Source organism: Sceloporus occidentalis, unplaced genomic scaffold (assembly GCF_023333645.1).
Source record: "Sceloporus occidentalis isolate IW3139 unplaced genomic scaffold, rSceOcc1.0.p SCAF_80, whole genome shotgun sequence".
NCBI lineage: Eukaryota > Metazoa > Chordata > Lepidosauria > Squamata > Phrynosomatidae > Sceloporus > Sceloporus occidentalis.
Window position 1 is genome coordinate 2603572 of NW_028317060.1, and position 21098 is coordinate 2624669.

Consider the following 21098-nt stretch of genomic DNA (forward strand, 5'->3'; position numbering starts at 1 on the left):
TTGGACACTTCACCAAAATAAAATAGTTTCCACTTCCCTCGTCTTAGTTAAGCTCCTCCATCATCTGAAATACAACTTTAGGTACATTTAACATGTGGTATATGAAGAACATACACATTTTATGTTTTTATACCAGGATGTGGTAAAGTGAAGGTGATTGAGGTTCAAGCAGAGACTTTAAAAGTTCATAAGGTTCTCCTCTTCTAAGTATGTGGCTCACCACACAGCAGTTATGTTATATGAAAATAATGATTTCCATTTTGTTATATGGTTCTGGAATTTACTGTTACTTTTTATGTTTCATAAAGTATAATATGTTGTATATCTTCAAAGGACAAACGTCCTCTTGGTGCACTTCTCACACGCCCTCAAATGAGCAGTATAATTTACATCAGAGTCAATAATGCAGAAAAAAAATCAATTGAGTCCCATCAACATTACTGTAATTCCATATTCTATAATTCTCTGAAACTGCTATAATTCAACTAGTAGGTCAACCTGTATATGAATATATGGCTCTCATCAGTTGCAATGTGAATTTGTAAAATTATTCCCTCTTAAATAAGCTAAAATATTTAGACACAGATGGGATATTGAGTCAGTGTTGCTCATGGTTGTTTGTGGTTAGAGGTAGTCATCTTTTCCCGTCACCAATAAACTACCGCTCCTATGTTACTTGATCAAGTTAAAGGGTAGCCACCCTGTATGTTATGAAACGGTCTTCCTTTAATTTATGCCCTCAGTGTAAGGTATATGAACGAGCATTAACTTCATGAGGACCACACTTGCAACCAATATGTATAATCTGGTCAAATTGCTATCTTTTGTCTGCAGGTACATATTTAAAGTTTGATGCATATAATACATGGTTGGGTTTTCCAAAGGGACTTTCTTGAGGCCACTTTTGAAGGCCAGTGCCTGTGGCCCAGTGCTAGCTCTACCATATTCTCCACATTCTTGGCCACACTTTTTCTGGCCTAACCTACGCTGGCCAGTTTATTTATGATGCCAGTTGTCTCTGTGACTCAAAAGAATTTCAGAGAGTTGGCCATATTACCTAACCCACCAGTGGTAATGAATATAAGTAGTAATAGTAAACAGTTTTATGGCAAAGCGTTTCGAGCTTTGTAATGCATACCGAAGTAAGGTATTGGCCTTTTTGATCCCATATGAGTGAAGGAAGTTTGAGAGAAAAAAAAATTAGAAAAGTTTACACCTAATTGTATGATCAAGGGTCTTTTGTAAAGTACTAAGCAGCACAATTATGTGTACATTTATATTGGCACCTCACAAAGGCAGGTTTCTGTTATGCAGAAAGAGTTTGCAGGAAATCCTGGTGAAATATATATCTCCAAGCATTGTAAAACATCTAAAATACTCACTACTGCTTAAAAATGTGATTAGGTATCTTGCCTTGCAAAAGAACCCCTACCTCTAGCCTACCTCTACCTTCTGTAACTATGTACTATCCTGTACACAGGGATAAGTAAACCCATAAGCTCAGACTTATTTTTCCTACCATTAATCATATGCTATGGACTTTTCTGGTCTACTATGGACATCTCCTAGGACCTTCAGCCCTACAGTTTCTAGTACCATTCCCCTTCTTCGTGCACTAGTTTGTTAACATAGGGAAGAATGTGATTTCTATTCCCTCCAACCAGCTGAACGCCCTAGGCAGCCATTTTAGCCACCTATAGGGTAGAGTTGTCCCTCTTTGACCGCAATATGTTTTCATACACCATTATGTGTTTTGTTGATTGGTGTTACTAGGTTCCAAAAACACTTTGCCACCTATCAGTCAAAATATGACTAGATACCTATAGATACTTCAAACAGCCATAAGAGGATATTAGATGTGGAGAGTGGACAGGGCTTTTACCCAACTTTGTGACAAATTAATAGCTGTTTTTACTAAACTTGACTGATATTCGGGGAAGGGTTTAGAGGGCAGTAGTCCTCTGTTAAAGTATATAATCTGTTGTCTTTTTTATATGCCCAGTTACCTTACGATACCTTGTTTACCAAGAAGTAAACAGTGAGACATTGTAACTCACACAGGCACATCATTGTGTGTACACACTATAGACAAGTTAAAACATAACTACACAAATACTGTTAGACTGTGAGCCCTTTGGGCCTATTTTGTGAACGCATATGCTAATGCAAATGAACTAAAAAATAACAGGAAATGGGAGATAATTCAACATTAATGTTTTCTCTGTACCATTATGAATAGAAATCAGTGCACATAGTTTACAATCATCCACGCTCTCAACTCAGCTCTCAACTAATTTGCGGAGACAATTAGGCTTGTGGGAGAGTTAAAAAAAATACATATAGCCTTCTTTATTTATATATCATCGCCAAAGTATCACAAAATGCCAATTTATAGAAAATTACGGAAAATATTGGAATTTTCTTACATGTATTTTAACAGAGCTTTGCTGATTTTCCTGTACTTAAGTGCATATTCTTGAGAATATTAGCTTCATTATTTCTGCTTTGCCTCGTTCCAAATATCCTACTACTAGATATAGGGAAATCTGTCTTGCACCCTAAATTGATGTGACTCTGTTGAGGCCAACAAGTGTGAAACATCTCATTCTGCACACCTGTGTATCCCTTATGAATGCCATTTGGGGAAGGGGTGCCTTTTTGGAAACCCAGATACTCCTTTCAAGACCATGATGTCCCTCTCTTTCATGACCTCTGAATTATTGGAGGACATGATGTGATCACAAAGCTCTATCCTGTGACGAAAAACAAAATCACGTGACCTCCTTGAAAGCTTTGTTGAAGGGCCTCAGGCCGTGTCTTAACACATATTATTAGATTTGTGAAATTAGTGCTCAATTTCTGACACTTATATTGTGGAGCAAACAAATGCAATTTTGCTCAAAATAGTAGCTATTATGTTCAAAAGAAAAAAAATAGACAACTAGAAATTACAGATGGCATTCAGTAAGGACCAGTATGAAAGAGCCTACTTCTGCACCTTATGACTTGAGGGCTCCCTGGACCGCAGGGGGTGTGTTATACCTCTGGCAAAATATATTTGCCTCCTGAATAATAACATTAATATATAATAATAGTAACAGTAATAATATCAACTCCCTAAAGATCTACCAGTGGAAAGTGTCACATAGAAGTTCTTGTTAATACCCCATCTGCCAGCTCTGCTTTAGTCATGGGTATTAAAAGTAAAGTCTCCACTTGGACACTGGACGTTTTCACTTTTAGTGTATTACTGGCTCCAACTATCACAGCTATTATACCGTGACTCAAGTGTGTGTGACCTCTCCCTCAAAATTAGGAATGCGTCAGCTGTTTCATTAAATTGTACTTGTGTTTTTACCAAGTACTCAGCGTCCTGGGGCATCCATATTGACCTAATTTGATCACTATTAGTAGTTGTGATCACTACTTTATCCCCAGCCTGTGATGGCAGCCATTAGGTCCTTGGAGCTTGATTGGGAGGAGTGAGAAGAAGTAAGGTGAGTGAGCTCAGGGCAGTTGACTCAGTAATTATGCTGCATTTACAAAAACTAGGCTAATAAGGTAGAAGTCAGCCTCATCTCTGTGGCCTGCATAAAGGAAATGAGCCATAACTTTTCCCATAATTATTATTTTTTTTAAATATATTTTATTCGTGTTACAGTTCAGTGGAATTTCGGTTTCAGGGTTAAATGAAAATGTATGTGCTACGCGCCTGAACCGGCTGCACAGACTAACCCATTTACCAAAATACAGGATTTATAAGTTTAGACACACTGTATCAGGTCAATTCATTCCAGAAGTCAGGGCATCTGCAGAATTGAGGCAAGAACAGCAGGAATACAAGATGTGTTGGCACAGCATGGCACAAAATGTGACGTCAATGCATATAGAGATAGTGTTGCAAAAAGGTCAGAAAGCAAAGCATCTGCTGCAAAGCGAGTCAACAGCTGTAAAAGGTCTCGCAGGGGCTTCTGAAACATCCTGTGCAATGTGGACTAATTGGCTTCAAGATACGCAGTCACATTTTAGCTCATCTTTAACTGAGTAGGTAGTATGGCCTACAAGTGATATCTTGCCCTGGTACACCTTAAGTTTGAAGATGGCTTTGCTGTCACTTAAAATCTAGCAAGAGTACCCAAATGTGATGATCAAAACAAGTAAAGTTCCATAGCTTTATAATGACCCGCAGTTCCCAATTTGCAAGACAAATCTCGATTACTAGGTTTGTCGCCCAGCAAATACCCTGGTTTTTTTTTTTAACTGGAACCAGTACAAATCAGGCACATCCTGAAAAAGGGGAAGAGATGGTGTACTTATTCCGAAGGAAGAATTTCACACGTGAATGGAATGAGATGTAATGTTACGCTGATGCCTAGTTTGTGCACATAGACGGATAGTAAGTGTGCGCCTTCCAAAATATAATACTCACTTCATAAAAAAAGACACACTGGCCCTGTAAGAGCAGAAATTCATGTAAGGAAAAGAAACTCGGCAGCCGTTTGGTTGTATTTAAAATAAACAACAGGCATTTCCAAAATGAAAAGCGAGTCTTATATTCCAGGAAATGCGTTATTTTTCTTACAAGGGTAGCCGAGCCTTAAATGTGTGCGATATGATATCATCTGTGCAGAATGTGCAACCTTCCTGTTCTGAAATATCTCCTGACTCTCCAATGTGGAAAGGGTTTACATTTACAGCTGTGCAGATGGAAATTACAGATACCATGCCAGCGTTTACCTAGAATGAACCGTCCTTCCCCAGCCACGTTCAGTAATGCACTCATTTAGATTGTTAGGACAAGCCAGTGAGCTGCCTTGCAGTCCCCGCAGCAATTTTGTAGCGTAATTGTATTACCGCTGGACTGATTATAGTGAAACAACGATACCACTCAATCGAACGTGTAGGGAAGAAAATGAGTTTTGTTTAGCGCGCTAGGGCTTGTGTGGGTTTCAGTCGTGGAACAAAAACAGTCAATTCTCTTCAGATAGTTTTAATTTTTAACAAGGTAGCAGCACCTCTCTGCTCATTCTGGATGCGCAGAAGGAAACCTGGGGATGGAAAAATCAAGTCACAAAATATAAATCTGCTACAAACTGATGACAGAACCATTCAGTCCATGTGGATCGTAATCAGTCCTTGGTATAACCAAATAGTCATTCATTTTTTTTGGACACCAGTTTTCATAAGCATTAAATAAAGTGATGTACTCATATGCACATTATTATTTAGGGATCTTTTTCTTTGTGTTCTTCTACATTTGAGTCTTGGCTGTCGTTTTGTAACAGCACGGCTATCTAGAATAGGCGTCACTAAGGGACATACATATTTGTTGGCAAATTCAGTTACCAATTGCTGACATTTTCCCTGGGTTTTGCGAGCTTATGTTTTGTATACTTATTGGGCATCCTGTGATTGTATACTTTGTGTGCGCTTTTTATCTTTCATCAAATTTCCCAGATAAAACGATTCAATGTTTGAGAGTCTGTGTAAGTTAATTCTTCAACTGTTTCTATTAGAAATGTATCCAGAAAACGTTGCTCTGGGGTCATCTACCTGGTGTGACTTTTTGGTGAAAGTGATCACTGCCCTTTGCTCTTTTGCTTGCTATCTCTTAACATACTCACTCCCATCGTTGTTACTTTGAAAAGTTATACTATTGGCATAGGCAACACGGGATTCTGGTTTCTTGGAATTGAATTATTCCAAAAGACCAAGTGAACGCAACATGTGCTTCAAATTCTCTCTAGTTATTAGGCTTGCATATCACAAACCTAGGTTGGGAGGATTTAAGAAACAAGCTAGAAAACAGAAGAAAATGCTTAATGTTTTCTTGAAATCCATGTTTTTCCCCCTAAATAAAACTGATTTTCATAATTATTATTGTCTTTCACGCACTGGGCAACATGGTGACCCCATAACCTATCATTAATGTCTAATGTGCTCACAACTTCATCTGACACAGGGGAGGTTAACCCAAAAAAAGAAAGGGAAAAAAAGGCGAAGGGTCGTCATGGCCAAAAAGATGATTACAGACTTGATTAGCATCCAAGACAAATGGCGTACCCCAAGGCAGCCCCTGAGCTACGATCACAACTGGCTCCCGAGCTTGCCAAGTTGCCAGATGCCTTTGTTGGAAGGCTTCTTCCTTCAGATTAGCACCTGAGTCCTGGACAAAACCAATCAAGAGGGAGCCCTGGAAAAAAAAAAAAAGCTTGACCTAGCATTCACACGTGAAGGCCGTTCCTGGCCGGGGAGTATGATACGTCAATATCCGTCAAAGAATCGGCATGTCTTGTTATTGTATTCCCCGGCTCATTCGCCACACTTGTAAAAATATATTTCCAGAGCCCTTTATATTTCCTCAAACACAGCACAAAGCGAAATGTATAAACATTTTTCCGTTTGAAAGAAAATGGTCCCTGGTCCAAGTAAAAAATGTATTTGTTTTCTTTTCGACTTGGTGTTTTATTGAAAAATCCTAAACCAAATAATATGGGAATAGAAGTAATAATATTTACTATCACATTATATATTTACGCAGAGTGAAGTTAAACAAAAAGTCAGCAGTTCCATCTGTGTTCTGTTTTCTTCTGTGCCGTGTCAGCACTTTTGCCGCAATCTTTTTTTTCTTCTTTTCATTCGTTACAGGTACAATCTATGTTGGGTACATCCTGTACACTGTAAAGGGAATTTTCCATTATGGAGATACATCCCTCTGAGATTATTACTTCAAGAACAATTTATATATAAGTAATATAACTGTATGCAAGCAACACAAAACCCATTCCACCCATATAGTAAAAAAAAACAAACCAGAACATATATATATATATATATATATATATATATATATATATATGAGGTTTTGCAGAAAAATAAACATGAAGATGCCCGTTCGAGCCATTCTGTTTCATTTAAGGCGGGCCATTCCCAACACGTTAGTTACCCGAGCAAAATAACCTTAAAAAAGCTGGTAAATTGAGCTATTATTTGTAAATGCTCTAATTTACACTAGCCATTAAGGTTATTTAAAAAAAGCAAAAGACAAACAAAATACCCACTGAACCAATGCTTAAGAGCTCTTCAGAGCTAGAAGTGGATAGAAAAAAAGTACCCCTCAATAAACATTGTGCATTGGGATAAAGAAAACATTGTTAAAGCTACACTTCTCCCTTCTCCCTTTCTCTAACATTTCTTCGAAAAACTTGTTTTGTTGTTTTTGGTTTTTTCTATTTTGAATGACTTCATTGTGATGAATTTCTATGTAGCTCGTTAGACAGTCTTTGCCATTGTTTTCTCTTATGTGTTATGTGACAGTTTCAATAGACACATTAGCGACTGCTACTAGTCTGGCCAAGCAGCATGTATGGATACGCATTCCTGACTATTTCTGCCCTTTTTTAACTCTCCCCTAAGCCAAAGGGCTGGCGAAAACAATGGGCCCCACGCCGTGGGAAGTACTCAAAGGGTTAAGTTGTTCAGTTGTTTTCCACATGACACAGGTTACAGGCACGGTTCAGATTAGGCTGTTGATCACACTAAGGAATGGTTTCAAAGGTAGTGTTATCTATTGTTATCAGAAATAGGATCTACCATTGTACAGCGGCGCGCAGGCTGCTGTGCTTGCGTAGTAAGCAAAACCAACACTTTTTGGAGTCATTTTGAATATGAAACACCGTTCATGAGCAGTTGTTGAAGCATTGTAGTATTAAGTATATATATATATATATATATCTTGCTATTATATGGTGCATTTTATAACCATTTTACACTTTTACTTTAATGGTGTGAACACTGCATCATGAAAAAACATTTTATTTTCGATTATAATTATTCGATAATAATATGGTTTATTTTCTATATATATATATATATATATACCTGCTTCATATATTTAGCTCTACTTCTTAGAGACCCCCCTGGCAACCAAGAGTTCATTACTTTCAAATGACATAAATAAAAGAAAAGAAATAAAGCGCCCTAAATCTTCAAAGTACCTATTAACGACAGATTTTCTTGATGGAAATTAAAATTTGGGATTATTATTGTTTCTTTAACGATACAGAACCAGTAAAAGCGCTAAGATTGTAATGTTGTATATTTGACCAGCTAACATATATTAATGTGAGTCAAATGTCTGATGTGCTAGACATATGCATTTTTCCATTTGACATTAACCTTGCACCTTATTCTGTTTGCAGAACTTCACTTTTAAAACTAGTTTTCATTTTCTTACTTTCTCTTTTTCCCTATCCCGTCTCTTACAGCCCAACAGCAGCGGACAAGTTGTGGGAAAGGTGCCTGGCCATTTCACTCCGGTGTTGGCCCCATCACCACATCATGGCGCGGTGAGGCCTGTGACACTAACCATGACAGACACTAAGCCCATCACTACATCCACTGAAGGTGAGATGCCTTTTCCTGGTCTGGTTGTGGAAAACTCGTTAAGACTGTGGAAAACTAACTGACCTCAAAGCAAGCAGCCCCTACCATGATCATAAAGAACAACTTTTAACTACTAACAAAACACAATGTCTTCCTCCTTTGCCATGGGGATTGGCTATATCCACAGGTATCTCTCCATCTTGGAGTAGAAACCCAACATGGTCGACCTGTGGAACAGACTGTACGGGGATATCCATACGGTTCCCTCATATTATTCTTAACAAAACAAACCCAAGTATCAGGAAGAAGCATAGGGAAATGTGATAACACACTCATATAGCAGGTGCATTTATCTAACACTGCAGATCCATGCATGCCTGCAGGAAACTGCCTGCTGCCTAAATGCGCTAAGGGGTTAACATGAGCGCCAAGAGTTTAGTTAATCTCCTCTAATTGAAGTTTGCTTGAGGATATAAACCTGCCGAAAGACATGCTAAATGGCAACTATGACAAATGCCTGATTACATGGATTTAATATGATCCCTGTAACATTACTTCCTTAATCAGTCCCTATAATTGCATGAAGACTGCTGAATAAACAGTGACCGCATTTTCATAGATCATTTGCGTCCACTGGCGACTTTGAAGTGATATAACATAGCAATGCTGATAATGTTTCCTTTAGTAAATTAACATTTTCCGTAAATCAATAATCCACACAAAAAAATGCTGGACATTTACACACATTTTGGCATTTTTTTACTCAAATGTTCTAGTGGTCAAGGGAAAAAAGAAATATTAGAAAGCCCTACAGTTCCCTTCTCTAAATATTAGAATATGTTCTGGATACTTCTACTCCTTGTAGTGGATCGTGATATTAGAGTGGGTCACTATAGCCCACCAAATTTACCACTCCAACCAAGGAAGAAACATGCATACCACAAAAGCCGTAACTATGGTATTTCTGCAACTGTTTTTGCTGCCCCTATCCGCGTCGGTATGTTTTGGAAAGTTAAAACGGCATAGTGCCTGTCAAGATAATTGCCCCTACGATGCTTTTTCATACATAGTTTAAAGGGTCAGTATGTGCTTGAACCGGTAGTTCTTAAACAAGGCATTAAAGAGTCTTAAGCAGGCATGGTAGCCCCGACTAGAGGTTAAAAGCTGTTTGGACTTGGATCTTTCATCTGCATTAACAATAGAAGCAAAGAGGAATCAGAATTAGTATTCTTAATAATCTTAAAATGGTTACAGCCCCGTTGGCAATTGAAATGACTTTTTTGGATGATTTACTAATTTGATGTCTACAATGGCTAATATAGATGTAATTATGAAATAATTGTGTATACTTTATTGACAGGCTCCTTTATGATTAATGCACTGCCCAGAAATCGCAATCAATGCTATGCATTGTGTCTCTTGCCTCACCTTATCTCCTGATGTAACGTTTTCCGCTTAATCTATATTTGTTTAACCAGTGTGGAAATATTTCACAAGGAATGTGCGTATTGACCACCTGTGTTTGTTTTAATATAATGTAGACACTGTTTGACTCTTAAACAGTGCACACACACACTAGAGAAGCCACGTACAGTAACGGTGATAGGAGATCCCACCCAATATAATAACTAGAAGTCCCTTCACTGCAGTGGATATGTTGATTTTTTTCATGCGGAAAATTGACTTATTCAATTTATTATCATTTAAGATCCTGACATCCCAAGTGAATTGTTAAAGTGGCCTAGGCTTGATGCCCCTTCTGTTGTTTTATTGATGATCTACGGATAACAAGAAAGAGTAACTAATGCAGCATTTAAACACTATTCCTAATACTTTTGAACCTTGACGGAAATATTTTGTGCTGGGAGCACTTAATTGTCACATGACACACAAGCAGACACACATAGGATATTGCCATGTAAACTAAACAAAAAAAAAAAAAAAAATTCTTAAAAAGTGTGATTAAGCTTTTGGAGTGAAGAATAAAATGACAGATCTATTATTCAGACATACTGTGGAACTGTACCTTTAAAGCCTTGTTGCAGCCTGAGACATGGCGTATACTTGTGTGCACAATAAGACTTTAGAATTCATTAACCCGTATTAATGCCAAATCGTATTGTTATTCTCATTGGCTTGTCTCTCCTTTTTCCACAGCCTACACAGCCTCCGGTACATCGCAAGCCAACCGATATGTGGGGCTAAGCCCAAGGGATCCAGCCTTCTTACACCAGCAACAGGTGGGCTGCTTTCACATCAGGTGTAATGAGATGCTTGGGGGTAGTGTCATAAGCCTGCATGCTGCCACTCATAGCTCGGATTAAAAACAAAATCCCGCTGTTTTCTGATCATGACCAGGCACGCCAAATCACAACACATTTAATTTGAGATTGTGGGCGTCACAAAGAAAGTTTTCCTTAAGTGACCTAACATTAGCCGAATTGTACCCGACTGCTGCCACAGAAACCGGATCCAGGGAATAATTAGGGCACGCAGCGATCGTTCCTCTTCCATGTAATACAATAATGTGCTTTCTTCTCTTTGCAGAAATACTATTGTAAATACTTCATTGCAACCCTTGTTAATATATATTATTTATGCCTTTCTTTGCTAAAAGAAGGGGAAATGGCCATAAGTGTAAAACTAGCTTTTTTTTTTTAGTTTGGCATAAAATAACTTTTTCTAACAAGTAGTCTTCTAGGCCTCTCATGCTTTGTGAGTGATATCCTCTGAGGACGGGACCCCCCCGTGCAAAGCAGAGAGGACCTTCCTCTTAAAATGCCTGGCATTATTAGGAGAACTAGAAAGAAAAATAGCTATTGTACGTTTCAAGTGTAAATAAGCTACCGTCATGAGTTGCGTTGTAAAACAGGACACTAGAAGCTCTATAGGTAGAAAGGCTTGAAAAAATGAAGAAGAAAAAAAACAAACAATGCTCGTTATGAGAATTTCGGCGTAAATAGAAATTCTAATTCCAGGCAGGGAAAAAGTAAAACGAAGAATCTCCGACATATAACCGGTATTTGGGACCATTGTTTATACTAGCGTTAATGTCAAGTTAATTTTCCAGATGTTGCGCTGCAGCTGAGGTCCAGAAGAGAAGTTAAAGCCAAATTTCTTGAAAAGTGGATTATTATTGCGAGCGTTATTGCTTTCCGTCTTTGTGCCCAGTTTTTACCCAGTGAAATCACATGCCACTTTCTCTATTTCAGTCAAAGTCACCATCTGTAGTTCCGCATCTCTAATCACACTTTGTGTATAATAACACCTTTCAAAACATGGACTTCGTACAGATTCTATGTTTAATCACTAGGACCCAACAAATTAATGAGAAAAGGGAAAATCTAATACATTTTGGCTTTAAGTGCACCACTTTTTTTTTAGAAACCAGAGATACCTAGAACAGTCTCAATCTTCTGGGATGAAGAATGTTTTTGAGTAGAGGGTGGGTTTAAATTACACTTTTTAAACAGTTTGACCATATATTAAAATCTATGGAGGGGTGTCTGGGCTTCCTGAAAATAAAGTCCTTTTGGGTCTTCTTATCCAAAGCAACAACAAAATAGCACGATAATTCTTCTAAAGTATAACTGTTAAAGCTGTGTTAAAGATGCTGTCCCACTTAGACAAAACATTAATTGCACTCTCTAGTATTTAATGCAAATAAATGTTAACAGATCTGTCAAACAGTGTCTGCTTTTGTGTCACAATTCCTGGCACAAAAATATGAATGAGGCAAAGTTTTATTTAAAAATAAAAAGAGGATCAAAGTAGTATTTCTAGGAAGGATTTAGTCATTGTAATGCCACTACGAGTAGGTGGAACAGCATCTTTAACAAACCCACTGGGTATATTAGGAAGCAAATGTAATACCACCAGTGATTAGAAAACCAGCCTTGCCACAGGGACTCCACAGCAGCTGGAACGTTGAGTTACCTTATTGCAGAAATATACACAATAGGGCTGGGATTAATAAAAGACTTGGAAAGTATTAAAAAGATTCCTTGCAGAAGATGGTAAGATTTATCAGTACATATGGAGACCAGAAGTGTGTCTTTCAAACTCCAGGAGATGTTATCGTTTATCTCCCTTGCCTGTGTGATCTATCTTATATGACCTTGTGTGATTGTGTTTGCGAGATTACACATACATTTCTTCGGGGATGTGCTAAAATGCGTTGGCCAACGGTCTTCCAATTTTTTCTACAAAATCTTCACAATGAAGTGTGTCATGATTACTAAGGTGATTTTTTTTTTTTTGTGGAAGTGGATTTTAAAGCAGGTGATCAGCTGCTAGACAGACCAGTTATTTAATATGCCTTTTTATATGACACGGAATAGTCTTAGAAGTGGGAAACCAATGTAATTCAACTCTTTAACAAAGAGGTTCTAAACAGGCAGCGCTCCAGCCATGGTTGAACTGCAAATACGGCGTTCACAGGCAAAGACCTTTGCTTTTAAGATACTGGCTGAGCCTCTTGTGAGTTACAGTTACACAGTTTCTCGAGCGTTAACTGCTCTAATGTCTACATGACTTAAACACCAAGGTAAGGTATTAGCACCATTAGCGTGCCATATTGTCCTGTGCGTATGCCTCACAATTTGAAGTTTTGAGATCATAAAACTAATGAGTGAATTATACCTAGAACTTCCAGGTCAATATGATTTTTCCCCATAACCACATCTAAACAAATACACATCTGTCTATAATTGCGGGACACCTATATTCAGGCCGACATGGCATTTTTTTAGGCTAATTATTAGTCTAATACTTACTCTAAAATAATTTATTTCCAATTATTGGAAAAGAAGGAAATAGCGCACAAGATGAGGCTTTATTTTTTCGACATAATTCCCAGGGGAAGCCCAGATCCGTGAGATAGATGGAAATTCAGAGGCCAGGCTGCCTTCATATCCAGCAGCATACTTCAAATCCTAGGAGGGTATCAATTTAGGACCTATCCCTGAAATGTATTTGTATTTTAATGGGAATGTTTATACACGCCGCTCCCTTCACTTGAAAGCCGAGTTCTGTACATTGAACAGGATATGAAATCCCATTTATAAAAATAATACAAATTCAATTGTAAGTTGGATCTCAGTTTATTATCCTCAACTAAACTGCTTTAAACAAATTCTCAGGTTTGAGTCAAAGTTTACCTCCCTCCCATTTCCTCTCTCCCACTCTCATTACATTCTCTTATTCCCTGTTTTTTAAAACACATGTGTAGCCCCGATCTGTCCTTATCTTGGGTAGCAACTCGGTTTTTGCCACCTAAAGCCACTTTCTCTTACCGGCAGAGGCTATATTCTGTTCTTAGATTGTAAGCATTCTATATTTGGCAAGAACTATTACCTACAGGAGGTGCTTGCCTATTACAGGACAGAAAATGTAAAAAAGCTTCGTTTGTTTGGGATGACTAAGGTCCTCTTACAGGCAAATAATGTATTTGTTTGGTGTTAGCCGGCTCATCCTGTCTTGTTGCCCCACTGAACATTTTGTACTTGTTGGCTCAGTATTGTTAACTCCTAGTACTCCTTGGAGAGCAGGTATGTTTTGGTTTCTTATACATACCGTCGCATATGAACATGTCTCATTTACTTACCATGCCTTTGTCAGCATTCAGCAAAGGGGGAGATGTGAGAAGACAAAATTACACTTCAGACAAATACCGGATAGTTAAAAAATGGCTTCTCTAGATCCTTGTAATGTCAGGGAGGATCTGTAGATACAGTACAGAGAGTTAGATGATGAACTTTTGGCCACGGCTAACCATGGTGTGTTCATGAACAATGATCAGGCATACCTCAAGTCAGCAGCTCTGCTCGCCAATAGTGCAGTTGGAAGCATGCACATTCATTTGCTATTCTCTCCTGTGCCCTGCTCATTCCGAACAGTCCTATCAAAAATCAAGGACAGTTGGTAGGTATGCTGAAGTACACATTTGGAAAAACATACCTTTTATATGCAAATAACCAACATAATACAACAGACGTAGTAGAGACTAATACTGGGATAGGCATAAAGCTATCCCAAATTTAAGACAAGACCAAGGACCGATTAAGGTTTAAGTCCTTACTTAAGGGAAAATGGGCAGACTATATGGGCCGAATGGTCCTCATTTGCTTTCAAATTCTATGTCTCTATGAACATTGCCACTCAATACCATTTTTCTATTAATTATATGTAGTGGTTACTGTACTTAATACATTTCTAGATATTTTAGACGTTTAGAGAAGTGGCTGTTATAATGTCTGGCTTGTCATGTGTAATGTCAGTATCGTAGGAAGAGATAGCGGGTAAAAATCCTTTAATTGCTTTCTTAATGTAAAGCTTCCCCTGTGTGACATGACTAAAGTGAGATTGATTTACTGTGTCCTCAGTCTACTTTTTAAAAGATTTAAAAGATTCCACTCTGCCGGTGGCAGCTTCTAAATGCTTTTTTTGTTAAAGCCTTCCCATGATGAATGAAACGGAGAACCAAGTGGTACATGAAATACAGACAATCAATCATTTTATATTAGCTTAGAGAAATTCTAAATTAAGCAGTGGATGATTTTAACAGTGGCTAAGCCTTTTAGATATCCCACAACCCCTTTTACTACAAACTGACCTCTCTCGTATAAATACTGTCACAGGTACATTGTGAACCTTGTATGCGATGGAGGAAGGTGGGTATTAAAAAAGATTTACACCCACGGGAATGGAGTAGTATTGGCATGCATTTTCCTAAATGCATCTCTTTCTTTCGTTTTCCGAATAAGAAAACAATATATAGTGCTGCATCAATATATTATACAAATGTCAAATTAAAACAGATACTAAGTTGCTTGTTACCGCTAGCAGAAAACCCCAGAAAAGTGTGGTTTCTGCAGTGCAGGCGTTTTTACTGTTCACGTTGTTGCATTGATCTCACAAGTAGAAGTTAATTGGCCCTTATTCTGGTTACTGAGTGTAAATTTGATCTGGAAGCACTTTTATTCACAAATTGCTAGTTGTGACATCCACTGCAGCTTTGGCGCCAATGGATCATTGAGACTTATGGCGAAAAAAATAATATTTCTTATCAGAAACTGGCTTTAATTTTCCTGTAGCATAATGGCACCTGTGGAACCTATGGCACTCCATAAACATGTGTGCCAAAATGATCAGCCTCTTAAGTCTACCAGCATCTGCTGTTACTACTGGATGAGTTCCCTTGCCATGGTTAATTATCTTAGAGGTGGCTCTATACTTACATTTAAAGATAGATAGCGACCCTTTCTTCGTTAGGCAGGTGAGACATGGTTAAGCATTGCTCTTCTCCTGTGCCCAGTTCTCAAGTACCAGTATTTTTTCCTAAACATCAGCTTTGTTTGTAGCTGATGATATTGTGCGTTGTTCTTCACAGTTATGGAGGTATTTCATACGCATGTGCATACAAACACGCAATTATAAAGGATTTGTACATTTATAATTATATTAGTGTAATTGCTCATTCTTTTCAAATGCATTCAATTTCCATTATTTCTTTCCATCCTGTTAGAACAATCCTGCTTTATTTTTTCTCCTGATCTGGGGAATCCTGTTACATCTGCTTGCTCTGCTTATCTAAATCAGTAATGGTAGTTTAGTAATTACGATATAATGGAAGAACAATTCCCCTACAGTACACGGGATTGTTCAGCTACCCTAAAGCCAAAGAATGTAAGTAACAGTCAGGAAAAGCTCGCCCATCATCCAGCGGCAACCTAACTCAGAAACTTGGTTTCACGCTATATCTGCTGCAGGGGGCATCCTTCCTTGGAGTTAATCGGTTAATGCTGAACTCTTTTATAAATGACCTTTAACTATTGGACAACACTGGCATACACGAATACATGCTTTAGGTCCTGGTCAAGTTTTAACCCCTCCAACATAAAATTATCTATCCATCCAACTATTAGACACACCAAAGGCTTATTCAAAGTCTGTAGCCATCTCCAAATGGGAGATCGGGAGCTCTTTGCCCGAGGCAGTCACCTAACTCAGCCTTGCTTAGTTATTCCTCTACTTCTTTCAAAAGATATATTCAGTGAACGGTGCCAGCTGCAGCAGAATATCTCTGTTAGATCATACATAGTGCATAAAGAAGCCAACTTGCAGGGTCATTATTTTTCCCCGCCGCTGTCTCAACAAAATGTCTGTGCATGATAGCACTCTCTCAGGTACACTGCCTGGTACAGCAAATTGGGGGAAAAGGCAGATTTCAAAATGGAAATTCTTAATTGAATGCTAATGAAATGCCGGCTTTATCTGGCATCAAAACGCACCAATGGATTTCATGCATTCCTAAATTTGCTATGTATAGCAGGAAACGGCCAAATAAGATTTGGTTCGAGCTAGTGTAAATCAGTAGGTTCATCTATTGCAAAGATTAAGCGATTCACAAAGAGATTTAATAATAATGTGTATATAAAATGTATTACGCAGGCTTTTGGAGATTTGTTTGTAAAAATTGGTGGGCTTAAGATCTTCAAATAGAAGAATATTCTGGTGCAGGTTATGATTGACAGTTTCTCGTGCCTAAATAGAGTAGTAATGACCACTAGAGATCTCTGTGGTAGCGGGCACCACTTTTACCACTTTGTATCAGAATTGCTCGAAGGGCTGGTAGTGATTTCCTTAATTTTCAGATGTATGAACGGCCTGATTTTATAAAAACGTTGACTAATTTAACATTAGAAGCAGTTCTAGCCTTCTGGATGCTCCTGTTGAATACGCAGGCTTCCATCTGAACTTGGACTGAATTGTATATGCTATTAATCGAATAAGTTTCTTGAGAGGCTCTCTCGCAGTGTTTGTTTTCTGTACATATAGCTGTAAGTGAGGCGTAGGTAAAGTGCATCTACAGACTGGATGAGCTGCTTTCTTTGTAAGCCATTGTCACAAATAACATTAATGCCTCCAACCTTACTGAGTAAAACTGAGACCTCAGAAATCGCTTTCTCCAGGTGCATCCTCAACGGACAATTTCCCCCGTCCACTGCACTGTTTTGTCATGACAAATGTAAACTAGATCAGTCGCTGGAAAACATTCTCAATCTGGTTAAGAGGGAAGCGCTAGCACACGAGGCCGAGAGAAAAAAACCCAAACGGACTCTCAGTACTTACACACTGAGCCAGGAAGAGGCCTATCAACACTCGGGAAGCACTTATTGTGTCTCTTATCATAAATGACAGTTTGACGTAAAAGCAGACCATGTGACTGCCATAGAGCTATGAAAATGGATAAGAGGTCACCTTTCACATATGTATGATGGAAAGGAAACACATTTAAAGGAAGCCTCCATCCAAACAATGCCATTATGCAAATGGTTCACTTTGAGTGAGATTAGCCCTGGCCTTTCTGCAAGCAGTGTTATAAAAATACAAATCACAATCGCTTGTTTTTATTAAACCAGGTCAAATCTATCACCACGTATGGGGCTAAAATGCTCCAATACCCTCCACCATCATTGCATGAATGAGAAACAGGACACTTTTTTCTGTCCTTGCGTGGATTAAAGATAAGTAAAAAGATTTTCCAGAAATAACATTTTCAGGCATTTAGAAAGATTGGTTTCCCATCAAACACACCAGCTTGCCTTTCTGCATTTTTATAGGATCAGCAGTTGATCGTACATTGAGAAATCGTTTCAATGGTTAACTAGCAAAGTATCAGAAATTTTACTCCTGGGTGTAAACTAAAGAAGCATGTGAATGAAAATATAGAATTGTAACGGAACACACAAGAACTGTGTATAAAAAAAATATATATAGGGAATTAGTTAAAAAAGCATAAATGCAAAGAGTCCGCCTAAAGTTCTCCTAAGCCGCAGACACCAGGGGAAGGTATCAGTGCCAGGAACATGTCATCTGTTACTCTAGTTGTTTGGCTGTTTTCAGTGGGGGCCTTGAGTAAAGTGACGCACTCATGTCTGATATGTACTCGAGGTCCCCCTAGCACTGAGAACATTTCACTCCAGACAAGCAGAGTTTGTCTCCTCGCCAATAAGTGAATTTTGTTGTGACAAAAAGTAAATGAGGCTTAACCCTGTGGCTACAAATTATTAAATAGCACAGGGCATTCCAAAAAAGCCTTTGTGTAGTCCGAGGGGACACCGATCAAATAAACACAGCTTGGGAAATCGCAAATATCAGCTTTGATTTTCCACTTCCTCTCAGTAAGAGCAGTAAGCAATCTGTAACGTACTGTGTAAGCATTCCCGCATTTTCTCATTCTCCTACTTAATCCATTTCATTGAATTATTTCCATTTGTTTATTTAGGCTCTGGCATACATATAACTCAATTGGTTGAAATCATACCAGCGATCTAAAAATAAAGGGAATTCAGAAAATAGGGTAGAAAAAAAACATTTTTTTAGCAGCTCAACACGGTTAATATTATGTTTCATGTGAGGGTGTTTAGAACGTTTGCACTGACGTCCTGTTTGCGGTTGGTTACTTACATCGTATATTGGTAAATTTTTCTAACTTGCCTTTTTTTGGTTGGTTTTTTTTCTACTTATATATTTTGAACTTGTTGATACAACATATAGGCATTTTGTAATTAATGTGTTGAATCATAAAAGCTCTCAGTAGCCGGGAAAGAAACTAGTTTTGCTACTTATTAAAAATGATCAAACACAAGTATCAATTCCACTGGATTTTCTTTTTTTCGTGAGACGACAGGCCTGGTTTTACCTCATTTTGCAGCGTTCTCATCGTTGCTGGCCCCATGTATACAACATAAAAGGTTTTGGTGCAAAGGCAAGCTGTCCCAAATCGAGTTGGCCCATATACCATATAAACTGCTTTACAAGGATATGGGCTGAGATATCTGTAGATATCTGAGATATCTGATATATCTGTAGATATCGTGGCTTAGAGGAAGGAGGAACTGGCCAACAGCGGGAAACCCAGCAACAGCCAGTTCGCGTGGGGGGTCATTTTAACGTAATTAACATACCTTATTCTTGTATTCTCATACTTTTTAATTCATGGAAAATATGAAACAATCAGCGATGATAAATCTGCTAGCGTCTGACACCAGCTGCTATCCATTTACATAATTCACTTTTTTTTTCATGATGTTGCTAACATATAGTGCAATAATATTCATTGTTTTTGGTTTAAGAAGATCCTTGAGCTGTGAAATCTGGGCAGCATGGAACATCCACACGAGCCCCCTTTAATAAGCCTAAGCTTTGCGGCCCACATGCCACAAATAGCCACACGAGGGTGAAAAAAAATGCTGCTATAGGGAGCTCGCACAGTGCTCATTTATATCAATGCGATTAGGCCGGGTAGCTGTCTATTTAGGAAAAAAAACCTAAAACCCAAGAATTTCTATGTCTCTCTTTATTGTCTTGCATGTCTACTCCTGTGCTGTGTTTTTTTGTTCCATCTGCATGCCCCAAAACAGATTCTGACCAGATGATCTGCCCACAGCAACTTTTATTTTACCGGAAACCCGCCGCACCCCCTTTTTCTCTTAACTTCTGTATACGGTTGATCATTAACAATTTCTTTTTAACACAGCTGAGTTTTACTGTGGCTAATTAGTATGTGCTGAAATACACTGCTTTAACTCTTGTATGCTCTCATCACCAAAGAATAATTTATAGCAGCAGTTAATGTTCATGGGGGTAAAAAAAAAAAGATTCTAATCACCCGCTCTCCCCTTTTAAATTGAACAGTGTGCTACACATGTGATCCTGTGACTCTCTATTCGCTTTCGTGGTTATGGAACCCAGCTTGGATAAGGCTTACTATCCATTTCAGAGTGCTGCATTGTGGCTAGGGTTGTCAGACACTTAATGAACTGTACATGTTTCAGGGCCTTCTTTGGCTAGTATAGCCCAGCAGTATGTGGCTCATACACTAAATTGTTTTATTTATACCATTGAAGTCCATTTTTCAATTGCTGATCTGACAACCCTAGCTGCACATTTTATGGTCCATTACGTCCCGCTGGAATATCAAGTCATATAACTGATGCCCTTAACGCCCTTCTATAAAGCTAACACGGGCCTTAGACGTCCGGAAATGCCTAGAGAGCCACATTATTGCTACGTGCTGTTCCATTTCGATGTTGGAGTGTTGAACATGAAATGCTGATTTAAAATACTCTTTACTGTAGAGCGAAGTATCTTAACATGAACAGAGTGATTTTAAAGTTAAGGTTTTGTGCCAATGCATGTGTTCATTTAAATACGAAAAAAAAAAATACTGCAGTACTGCTGGATCCGTATCTGACTGCTAGGTTTCAATTGACAGCTGAGGATTTGTGACTGGACCATGAATCAAAACGGCAGGCATTTATACCCCAGTGCCAGTGAGGAAACATTGGGAATTACTTGGCAAAGGTAACATTTTAATTATTTCCAACCCTACACTCCATCTATAAATGACATTGAGACATAGCGCTGTTGTAGTCTCCCCCTTCTTAACCCCCACTTTCCTGGATACATGTATTTACATATCACAATTAACCAAAACATTTTGTGCACAGAATCTCCTTCACGAATAAAATACCATTTAGAGCCAACGATCAAAACGAGTTTTCTCCCCTTGTGGATTTTCCTACCAATCGGAGAATCATTTGCAATTTGCTGATGGGGATTTCTGCAAAGTTCCAGTAATTTACGGCAGATTCCCTCCAGCAGCAAATGGGTTAAAAAGCCATGTCTGGGTCTCCATATGGTTGCTG

The 21098-nt window shown here is 38.4% G+C and overlaps 1 protein-coding gene across 9 annotated transcripts in view; it reads left to right on the forward strand.

Annotated features, from left to right (window-relative positions):
• The window catches only part of LOC149285340 (nuclear factor 1 B-type-like), a 209334-nt gene that overhangs the window by 180094 nt on the left and 8142 nt on the right, over positions 1 to 21098 (forward strand). For 3 of the 9 annotated variants that reach the window (XM_089495461.1, XM_089495462.1, XM_089495463.1), the window contains exon 9: positions 20666 to 20754. In XM_089495461.1, the coding sequence (XP_089351587.1) occupies positions 20666 to 20754 (89 nt within the window). Of the gene's footprint in view, positions 1 to 8267; positions 8433 to 8817; positions 8819 to 10519; positions 10626 to 20665; positions 20755 to 21098 lie in introns of all 9 variants that reach the window. The other 6 variants (XM_089495455.1, XM_089495458.1, XM_089495457.1 and 3 more) reach the window with 4 other exon arrangements.